The sequence below is a fragment of the Echinops telfairi genome, unplaced genomic scaffold, assembly GCF_000313985.2.
Source record: "Echinops telfairi isolate 266 unplaced genomic scaffold, ASM31398v2 ScPeMD7_3533;HRSCAF=4204_0, whole genome shotgun sequence".
In the NCBI taxonomy this organism is placed as follows: Eukaryota; Metazoa; Chordata; class Mammalia; order Afrosoricida; family Tenrecidae; genus Echinops; species Echinops telfairi.
In genome coordinates, this window is record NW_022107431.1 from 65141558 (window position 1) to 65152643 (window position 11086).

The 11086-nt window shown below is 39.5% G+C and overlaps 1 protein-coding gene across 1 annotated transcript in view; it reads left to right on the plus strand.

Annotated features, from left to right (window-relative positions):
• The window catches only part of ENPP1 (ectonucleotide pyrophosphatase/phosphodiesterase 1), a 52296-nt gene that overhangs the window by 26860 nt on the left and 14350 nt on the right, over positions 1-11086 (plus strand). The window contains exons 14-20 of the mRNA XM_045294309.1: positions 1638-1669; positions 2792-2919; positions 4092-4161; positions 5390-5477; positions 7182-7351; positions 8157-8208; positions 10039-10193. Coding sequence (XP_045150244.1) covers positions 1638-1669; positions 2792-2919; positions 4092-4161; positions 5390-5477; positions 7182-7351; positions 8157-8208; positions 10039-10193 — 695 coding nt within the window. The remainder of the gene's footprint in view (positions 1-1637; positions 1670-2791; positions 2920-4091; positions 4162-5389; positions 5478-7181; positions 7352-8156; positions 8209-10038; positions 10194-11086) is intronic.

Below are 11086 nucleotides of genomic sequence, written 5' to 3' on the forward strand. Positions count from 1 at the left end.
AGTGTACATCCTCTGGTCTAGCCAGACTTGCAAGGTCGAATTCGAGTCATGGTAGTCTCACCACTTTTTGAATATCACCCTTTATAACTTTCAGAAACTTTAAGGTAAACCTACTTTATCTTTTTTGTTACAATGAATGTTGAAACATAAAGAGACTTTATGTTTAACTATATACATATACATATATATATATATATAAACATATGTAACACACACATACGCAATGGTTAGGTTTGGGCAATGTGGTGCTCTATTTGAGTAAATGCTTTTGGATAGTCATAAGGAGAGAGAGAGGCCCTTCTTGTAGAAAAATGGTTGGGCAAATAACGCTAACATGGTGACCAAAGCAGTGGTTTCATAGGCACCATGACAAGATCTAATTAGGGTTTTCAAAAAAGTTATGAAGGAAGTGCATGATTACTATAAAATCAGCTAAAAATAAAGAGACTTAGGCAGTGTCCGTCCCCAGTGAGGTTCAGGATGCAATTGCGTAAGCTCCTACAGTACAAGTGAAGGAGGCAAGGGGGTGCCTGAGCTGAGGGCACCCAAATAAAAAAGCAAACCCCTTGCCATGGAACTGATGGCAACTCATAGCGACCCTTTAGGACAGAATACTCCATGGGACTTCCAAGGCTATCAGTCTTCACAGAAGTAAGCTGCCTGATCTTTGTCTCATGGAGGCTGGTGTCTTCTAACCGATGACCTTTCAGTCAGCAGACGAGCACTTAACAACCCCAGGACATCTTAATTAGGACGTGAGGTTTTTCAAATGTAAGCAAAACACACACACACACCACACAACATTATTATCTATTTATTACCATACATTATTTATATATGGGCTTCAAAGAGCTCATGGAAAAGTGCCAATATCTTTGAGTTCCATTTTTCAATGGACTCTCTGAAGCCTCACCTCCACACTCGGTGTGTGTGTTTGTAGCATATTCTTTTATCTTGGCAATTTTCTCAAATTTATGAAAAATGTGGCTGAAGATTGCTAAGTCACAAAATTGTTACTGATCTGCATCACACAGTATACTGTGGGCTTGCTATGCAAGTTTAGTTTCAACACTACTCCCCTTGCCCTTATTTTTAAGTTCCGGTCTATGTAGTCTTGATATTTAGAAATTCGGAACCTATCCCTAAATACTGAAGTATACAGGTACAAAAGGGAAAGCTTTCCTTTCTTAAGTACCCTCGCGTCCCAGCTCAGCTCCCTTCTCTAGAGAAACGCTGTGAATGTTTCTTTCCAGGTGCTTTCTATGCAGACTCAAGACACGTTTGTTTGTTTTTAAAGAAAACAGTTTTATACATTGCAATTATACTAGATCAGATAAATAGATAGATAAATAGGTCTGTAAATCTTTGGATAGATGGATTGGCAGAGAATCCGATGAATGGCTACGTGGCCAGACCGATAAATGAATTCACAGGTGGATGGACCGCCGGATGTTCTGTAGCTTGCCTTTCATTGAGCAACATGACAGGATTTCATGGGCAGCACGGGCAACCGTCGAAGATGGTTTCATTCCTTTCCATATAAGGACTGCGTAAGCTGTTTGAAATCTGCTTTGGTATTAATTTCTAATAATAGCATACCATGAACCCTTGATTCTTTGTTTGTTCTTATGTTTCAGTCAATTATGAAGGCATTGCAAGAAATCTTTCTGTGAGTATTCTTATTTTGCCATTATCTAATTATTGTTAGTTTTGTATAGCACATGTATTTAGGAAAATAATTCTTGGATATTTGTTCTTGGGATTGTAGGACTAGAATTTTTGAGTATCTGGGATAACATTTAAATGCTTTCTGGCTCTTAAAGATCTTTATTGTTATGTCTGAAAAATAATTTACTTATTGGCCTTATAACATTTATAATGCATAAAGGATACTTTCTGAAAAATAAAAGAAAAATGTATAGAGGTGTCATATGTATTGTGAGCATTTTGGTGTATTTCCTCCCAGCGTTTGCTTTTTCATGTCTGTTTTTTAAAATTAGATTTTTGTCATAATGCTGTGTTACCTGCAAGTGAAAACCACCTTGTTTTCACTTGATATATTTTATTTATTTAAACATTTTATTAGGGGCTCATACAACTGTTATCCCAATCCATACACACATCAATTGCGTAAAGCGCATTTGTACATCATTCTCAAAACATTTTCTCTCCACTTAAACCCCCGACATTAGGTCCTCATTTTTCCCCTCCCTCCCTGCTCCCCCCTCCCTCATGAGCCCTTGATAGTTTATAAATGGGTATTTTGTCATATCTTGCCCTGTCCGACGTCTCCCTTCACCCAGTTTTTGGTTGTCTGTCCCCCAGGGAGGAGGTCACACACAGTTCCTTGTAATCGGTTCCCTCTTTCCTACCCACTCTCCCTTTACCCTCCCTGTTTCGCCACTATTTTATCTATTGAATAAAACTCTTAAAATTTTACTAATATTGATATTTGAAAGTAGAATCATCAACAACTTGAATACAAGGGTACCTCAAAATCTTCTTGAAAAAATACCGGTTTTAAATTACATTTTTCATGAACTTTATGAGTCACCATCATGTAATTCACTGTAAGGAATTATTAGTTAACTAAAAACATTGTATCCCGTTGTAAAATTCAAGTTGAGCACTGCGGGAAGAGTAAGAACTTCTAGTTATTTTTGCATCTGTGACTTATTGTACATGCTAATGACATGTCTGTAAGGCAGAAGTCTTCACTCTAGAAAACCACGGACATTTTTCTGAAGAGTTTCCTAGAATTATTTCTTTTCTTTGTTTTTCACAATTTCAGTGCCTGGAACCAAACCAGCATTTTAAACCTTACTTAAAACACTTCTTACCCAAGCGTTTGCACTTTGCCAAAAATGACCGAATTGAGCCTTTGACGTTTTATTTGGATCCTCAGTGGCAGCTTGCATTGTAAGTTCTGACAAACTTCTATGTAAATGTGGCCTGATAGTTTAGTAATTCATGGTAATGGCTGGACTCTTCCTAGACATGGGAAACCTGCACAAATAGGATTCTCTTTGCTCTAGCCCGGAGTTTCCCAATCCTAGCTCCATTATATTTGTGGCCAGACGACTCTTGTCAGGGGGACTGCCCTGTCATGGTGGGATATTTGGTAGGCTCTACCCGATCCCATATGTGACAACCCAGAGTGTCTTCAGACATGGGTCCAGAGACACAGGAGAGGGTCACCCTCAGATGAGAACCAGGCCTTGTCCCACCACATAAGTAGTGATTTTTTTACCCCTTATGCTGCTTATTTATTAGCTTCCATGTGTCATTTTTATCTCTTCTGCACATGATAAACGTGTCTCAATACTTTCAAAATAAGACTTTAAAAGTCTATCAAATAACTGGCAAAAGTACTTCACTTTATAATAATGAACAGTTATCTTCACTCTATAGAATTTAAAATTCTCCGTATACAATCTATCAATCAACTGGGGGTTGATGAATTATCTAGGGGGTTAATAGTGTTACTATCTCACAACCTGATCATGAACTCTTTTGATGGTTGCCAGAAGGGATATTATAATAAATGTCCTCAGGAAGCAAAAACCAAACTGTGAACCAGAATTCAATCAGCAGAGCTGCACTTCTGTCGGAACTGCATTTCCTGCCGCGTGTGGAAGCAGAATAAATGAGAGGGAGCAGTCCTTCCTCTTCAATGGAGAAGGACTATGTTGAGACGCTCGCTCTACTATGTTCCAAGAACGTAGTCTCTGAGTTACACCAATCCACATGACAAAATTACAACCAAAAGCAAATCCTTAATTTATCTCCATGTCTAATAATTGAACTAACAGCTGCTAACCAGTCCCAGAGCTTAAAACCAGGTCTGCCTCTGTAGCACGATATAAGCTCTACAATATCAGCTGTAGTTTCCCCTCTGTACTATGTGGCTGTCTGATAATTTACTTGTCTAATAAATAAATGCAGAAGTGAACTCTGAATAATTTTCAAAAGTAGTTTATTTGCTTAACAAAATATTTTTTGTATGCTTTACTTGTATCTATTGTGTTAGGCTTATCAATGATGTTTTCTGAGTGAACTTTACATTATTCATTGATATGTGTTAAAATTAGGAATCCATACGAGGGGAAATATTGTGGAAATGGATTTCATGGCTCTGATAACTTATTTTCAAATATGCAAGTGAGTAAGCATATTTTATTTTAAAGCTATCTTAAAAAAAGCCTGTGTAAAGTTTTAGACGGAAAAATGCAGACTATGATTAAATATCTTGAGTGAAGCACATACCTTCATAGAGTATGGTACCTAACACCAACAGCCAGTACAACGGCCAGTGCAGCGGCCAGTACAATGGCCAGTACAGCGGCCAGTACAGCTATAGTAGTCAGGGTATCTTGGTCTGGGTATAACAATAGATATAGACAAAAGAGAATAGAATTGAGAATAAAATAGAATACAAGTATGCCTACAGTGCTATGGTTAGCTGATTTTTGACCAAGATGCAAGTTCATATGATGAGGGAAAAAAAGTCTCTTCAATAAATGGTACTAAGAAAATTGGATATCCATATGGAGAAAAATGAAACAATCCATTCCACATAACCATGCATAAAAACAAGTTCAATATGGATGGAGGACCTCAACCTCCAAACTAAATTAATAGAATTTTTATTCAATTTTATACTCCTCTGTTTCCTGAGCAAAGAAACTTGGTGGCACAGTGGTTAATCCAGTCAGCTGCTAAGGTCAGCAGTACAAAGACCCCAGCCACTCTGCAGGGAAAGACGAGACTGGCTGTTTCTAGAAAGATTTGCATCCGGGGAAGCCCGCGGGGTCAGTCCTGTCTGTTCTCCAGCGGTGCTGTGAGCAGGCATCAGCTCAACAGCAACTGGTGTCCTCAGTGCATTGTTATTAGTCATTTTACACTGATTTTTGCACCCATAAGAAAGCCAGGGACTTAGCAGGTGAGAAGAGACATATTTATGTTCTGAAAGAAGATAATAGATCTATATTGCTTTTTAACATTTTCAAGATATATTCATAGTCATATTTTAATTTGACAACCCCCCCTCTTACAGGAACTGTGGGAAGTGAACAATGTGAAACTATATCCCATTTCATTAAGGCACAAAGATTTTATCATCCATTCTCTTGTGATTGTCTAAAGAATTGTTGTAAAGCTAAGAAAAAGACACTGGGTTCCCTTTAGACCATAGCTGTAATTGGATTCAATAATAACCTAAATTCATTGGGTGGAGCAGTTCTTCCTTATCTCAGTATAAAAAGTGTAAATGTGTGTGTGTGTGTGTGTGTGTGTGTGTGTACCCACACAGTGTGCACAGCCTCATTTTTAAACAACTAGGTACATGGCTGCAATATTATTCTGAAAAACTGCTACTTTTTGGATCTAGGCCCTTTTTATCGGCTACGGACCTGGATTCAAGCACGGCGTTGAAGTTGACAGCTTTGAAAATATTGAAGTTTATAATTTGATGTGTGGTGAGTGTGAGCAGGTGTCTTCAATCCCGTCTGCACACAGAGGAGATGGGATAGGATTAGCGAGGTGGGCGCCATGTGTTGACAGTGGTGGAGACAGACCCTCACATTCTTACCTTTCTTCTTCCGGACCTAGAGTCACTGCAAGAAAACAAAAACAAACTTCAAACGTATCAGTTGATTGCTTATGTTTCCTGTACTGGGCTGCAAACGACGAAAGTGGAACACGCACAGCTTGTTTCCAGTGTGTATGTGTCTGACTCAGAGCACTGCACGGAAGGGAGCCAGTGAAACGTGGGCAATCGTAGGAGGAACAGATGGCAACGTTGGTCCATGTTAAAGACGTGGACGAGTACCCATTAGGAGATTTCAGCTTACTGTGCGATTCACTGTATAACCTAACCTTTGTGGTGGGGTACTGTGTTTAAAACATTATTCTATTTTATGATTGATACACACTGAGAATTTACAAAGCTGTGAATATGTTCTAGGTATAATTCTTTTAGTGGGAACATATACACCTTAAGTGAGGGAATATACCTATTCTAAAGCGCTTGAATCAGTACCTGGCCCATAGTAAGTGCTTTGCTGCATAAATGCTTCCTGTTGATTTTATTATTAAGAGCGTGGGCTTTAGATACAGACAAAGCTGGTTTCAAAGAAAAAAAAAAGCTGGTTCCATATCCTTGACCTAGTTCTATAAGATTTGAGACCACAGGTGAGGCACTGTTATTATTCATAAATATTGACAATAAAACTTGACTTACTAAGTTTTCTTAAGGATTAAATAAGCAAATATATACTAACACATAGAGTAATCCAGCAAATGATGACGATCATGAAGAGATATACATCAATTAATGTCTGCAACAGAAACGTTAAAGAAACAAAACAAAATACTGCTACCCAGTCAGTTCTGACTCCCAGCGACCCTATGGGAGTGAGCTGAACTGCGCCTGTAGGTTTCAAAGACTATGCATCTTTGGAGCAGCAGAAAGCCTTATTTTTCGCCCATGGACCTGCTTGTGGTTTCTAAGCCCACCTTGTAACCCCCTATGAAATAAGGCTCCGTGTAATGGTCACACATGTTCTGTGAGATAGGATGTTGTGTAAACGCCCTATTAAAATTACAGGAGTCAGCTTCTGCTCGTCCTCATCACTGGCACTGCCGCTGCGGGAGCTGCTGTCAGGAGCGAGAGGAGCAGGCTCCAGTGCAGGGAGGCCGAGAGCGGAAGGAGAAAGCAAGAGCCAATCCAGGCTGCTCAGCAATCAGCGCTGCTGCCACCTGCCCAGTGGACAAACCTGAGAGCCCGCGCCCACCACCATGCCCTCTGCTCACCTGCCTAAACCCGACCTGAGATCTAATTCGGCTCAGACTTGGGTTTGAGGACATTAAAATCATGGGGGGAAAGAATAAAAGGAGAGCTACTTTCCTTTTTAAAAAAAAAGATATAAATCCACAAATGTACATGTGGCTGGGCACTAAGTGACACATACTTGTACTTTAAAAGTCATCGAGTTTTATAGAGACATGGACAGCATAATCCAAAATATTCTGAAGCTTAGGAAATTTGTGTACTTTCATTTTCTGGAAAACCAGAGAACTCTGACAGTTTCGGTTTAAAAATAAAAATCGTATTGCAAATCTGTTACTGGCTTCATTTTGAAACTATGAAGTAACTCTTTACCATTCTTGACATTATGTAGATTTGCTGAATTTGGAACCTGCTTCTAATAACGGAACTCATGGCAGTCTTAACCACCTTCTAAAGCGTCCTGTCCACACGCCAAGGCATCCTAAAGAAGCCCAGCCCCTGGCACAGTGCCCGTTCACAAGAGCCAGCCGAGAGAACCTTGGCTGCTCCTGCAGTGCCTCCGTAAGTGCTGGTGGGGAGTCACCCCCAGCGTGCATGTATTCATACAGCCCGCTACACGGCGTGTGCTGGAGAAACAGTTGCTGGTTAGGTCACTTCGTGATTGTTGTATTTTCACTTCTATTTTATTCCTCTCTGCAGTGACTGTGTCACTATCAGCCCATCACTGGGAGTCAAAAAGCCATCACCTGATGGCACCCCACAACCACAACCTCTGTGACTTGACTTAGGCGGAGGTTGGAAGAAATCGAATTGAGCCCCCAGATGTCCTAGCTAAGAGAGTCCATGTTGTCATCCTGTAGTGAAGTCCTTGGCACGTAGTAATCCAATCATAATATCCCTCTGTGAAACACATCCCAACCTATTTTGTATTTAGGGGAAATATTTTTGATAGGAAAGGGGTTGATGGCTCTTTTCCTACTCCATTCTTAATATGAAAAAGATAAAAATATGTGAAAAGGTATGAACAAAATTCATAGATGCTGTAAGACAGAAACTGGGGAAGTGGTTCATTTTAAACTCTTGTTTTAGATTTATGGTTGTTTAAAGATAGCAGGAGGAAAGATAAAAATAGTGGGAAAGGAATTGTGTTCTAATTTTTTAGTTACTAGTAATGTTTACGATAATCATTTTGTCTTTTTACATTTGCCATCCTATCCTTTTATCCTCCTCATGAAAAATAACTCACTTCATACAAAGCTTTAAAAAGTTATCTTTGATCTATGTTACATTAAACAGTACACATTCCATTTTACAACATTTTACAAAAGGTCTTTTGATCCTTAAAACTGTACTATTCTTTTTTCAGATTGTACCAATTGTGGATTTACAGGCACAGTTGAACTTGACCACAGCAGAAGGTGAGAAGACATGGTTACTCTCAAGCTTGGGATGGGGAGACAGGACTTCTGTCAACAGTGAGAGTCGCTGAGCTGTGATGCCTGGACATTATTTGAGATTAGCCAGGAACATCAATGGAGTAGTGAGGGCTCACCTGATGAAGCATACAGATTTCTTTGTTATACCCTAGACTGGTCATCATAAGAACCTGAGAGGACACTGACAGTGCAAATAGTGTGCCATGTGCTGAGTGGGAGCTGAACCACTGTTTATGAACACGATGGTAGTGTTTCGATAATTCAGAGATTTTTGAAGGTTATTAAAGGATCACCTGATTTCCATTGAAAATACCTGTTGAGGTCTTATTTCTCTTGAATCTTATTCATTATGAAAGATTATAAATGGATTTCATTTGTCTAAAGGCATTTCTTTTCAATGGAAGTTAGGATTATGTAGACAACTAATGAACTTCTTCAGTTTACAAATAGGATGTTCATTATCATTTTAATATAACCTTTAGTTCTCCCATTACTTGGCTGATTCCCTTCCCTCCACCCCTCACCCCTACAGTAATAGAAAAGGAATTTTAGACTAATTCTGATTTAACCTTGGCCAAGTCCTTGCTGTAACTGTTTGCATTAGAAAGTTCTTCGATGGGTCTAGGGTAGAAAAGTATGGTGGTTAGGAACAGCCCTTTTGGAATTTGGCAGATCTAGGTTTAAATCCAACTTTAGAAAATGTGTGCCCATGATAAAATTACCTGCTCTCCATAAGCTGCTATTTCCTTATCTGTGAAATAAGCAGGTAGTCTTAATTATAGAGTGATATGAGAGTAAGTGAGATGATGATGTACCAGATATACTCGTGTCTAAGCCGAATTTTTCAGTACGTTTTTTATGCAGTTTTTGTGGCAAAATTAGGTGCCTTGGCTGACATTCGGGTTGGCTTATCCTCGAGTATATACGGTATATGAAGAACTCTGTAAAGCGCCTGAGCCTTGAAAAAAGACAATGAACAGATTCTACCGCTGTTATGCCAGTGAAGGTGCGGGCCGGGCAGTGTTTCCGTCTGATGAATCAAGTTACCATAGGTTAGAGCAGCAGTTCTACCTGTGGGTCGCGACCCCTTTCACAGGGGTCACCCGATTCATAACAGTAGCAAGTAGCAATGAGAATAATGTTATGGCTGGGGGTCACCACCACCTGAGGAACTGTAGTAAAGGGTTGCGGCATCAGGAAGGTGGAGAGCCACTGGGATAGAGCCAACTCCAAGGCCACTATAAATGGAGCGATGTTTTATTGCTTCACTCACCTGACTCTTGTAACTGCAGCTCTGTATCATCCTGGAAGTTTACATTTTGAACCATGTCTTGAAGAATAAGTCCTTAAATAATGTTTTAAATTGTCTTAGTAATGCGGTTTGAAGTACTAACTAAAAAGCATGCTCTTGAGGAGCCGGGCACTAAGAGCTGTACTGCCAATCTCACGATTGACAATTCAAGATCACCAGCTGCTCGGCCAGAGAAAGAAGAGGCTTTGTGCTCCCAAAATGGTCTACAGCTTTGGAAATCTGGTCACTAGGAGTCAAAATCGACGTAATGGCAGTGGGTTTGATATCTTGACACGACATTCATCCTTCAGTCAAAACTTGAAATAAATTCCTTTTGCTTTAATAGTTTTATTATCATTGGTGGTTTTTAAAGCTTATTTTAATTTCTGGATAGTTAAAAACAGCTTTCACAAGATTAAGTGGAAAAAGGGGTTAGATGAGTGTATCATTGTATCATCATTTCTATCAATTTGTAAATTAACTATGTGTATTTAAATTGTTTCATCTGCCGGCCCTCAAAGAGAAGAGCATTAAGCGTGCCACTTTACCCTACGGACGACCCCGGGTTCTCCAGAAGAACAGCACCGTGTGTCTTCTTTATCAGCACCAGTTTGTGAGTGGATACAGCCTGGGCATATTGATGCCTCTATGGACATCCTACACCGTTGGCAGAAATGCAAGTATTTGTCACCTCTTTAGCTAGGCGAGCTATTTAAAAGTATAATTGTTGAGAACAACATTGAAAGCATAGTTTCCTACTGTTTATTTTGGCTCTGTACTAAGTTGCCCAACTAGAATACTGGTCTAAAACCATGTAGAATAAATTTCTGGTCTTGTGAGATGAAGGATGTGAAGTAAAGAATCCTGCCACCTTTTACAGCTTTAATGTTTTATTATTTTAATTTATAATTTCATGAAGTCCATTTACAATTATTTGCAAATATTCTTCTCTAAAGATATTAGGGTAGCTTGCTACTAAATAAGTATTCTAGTTCATACATACCCAGGACTTTACCCAAAGCAAAATGTGTTTAAACGTGTCTCCCCAAATGACAGCAGAACATGATAGTGGGACAAAAGGAAAGTACAAAGAAATAGAGGAAAGAACTAGGAGGCAAAGAGTAGTCATAAAGATGTAAAACAGGCATATAAATATGTAAATATATTTATATATGACGAGGGGGAAATATATCTATGTACATATATTTATAGGTTGAGTATTAAGAAAACAGATGGACAGTGGGCCCCTGCACACGTACTCCCTCAACACAAGAACACTTTGTTCTAACAGTTCAGCAGTCTGAGATGCTCACCTGCCTGGCACAATCGCTGAAGACAATGGGTGCACAAGAAAATGTGGTGAAGAAAGCGGATGGTGCTTGGCTACCAAAAGATATAACACCTGAAGTCACTGAAGACAAAGGGTGCACAAGCAAGTGTGGTGAAGAAAGCTGATGGTTGCCAGCTACCAAAAGATAGAGCACCTGAAGCCTTAAAGACCTGAGGATTAACGAGCAGCCATCTAGCTGAGAGACAACAAAAGCCACACGGAAGAAGCACACCAGCCTG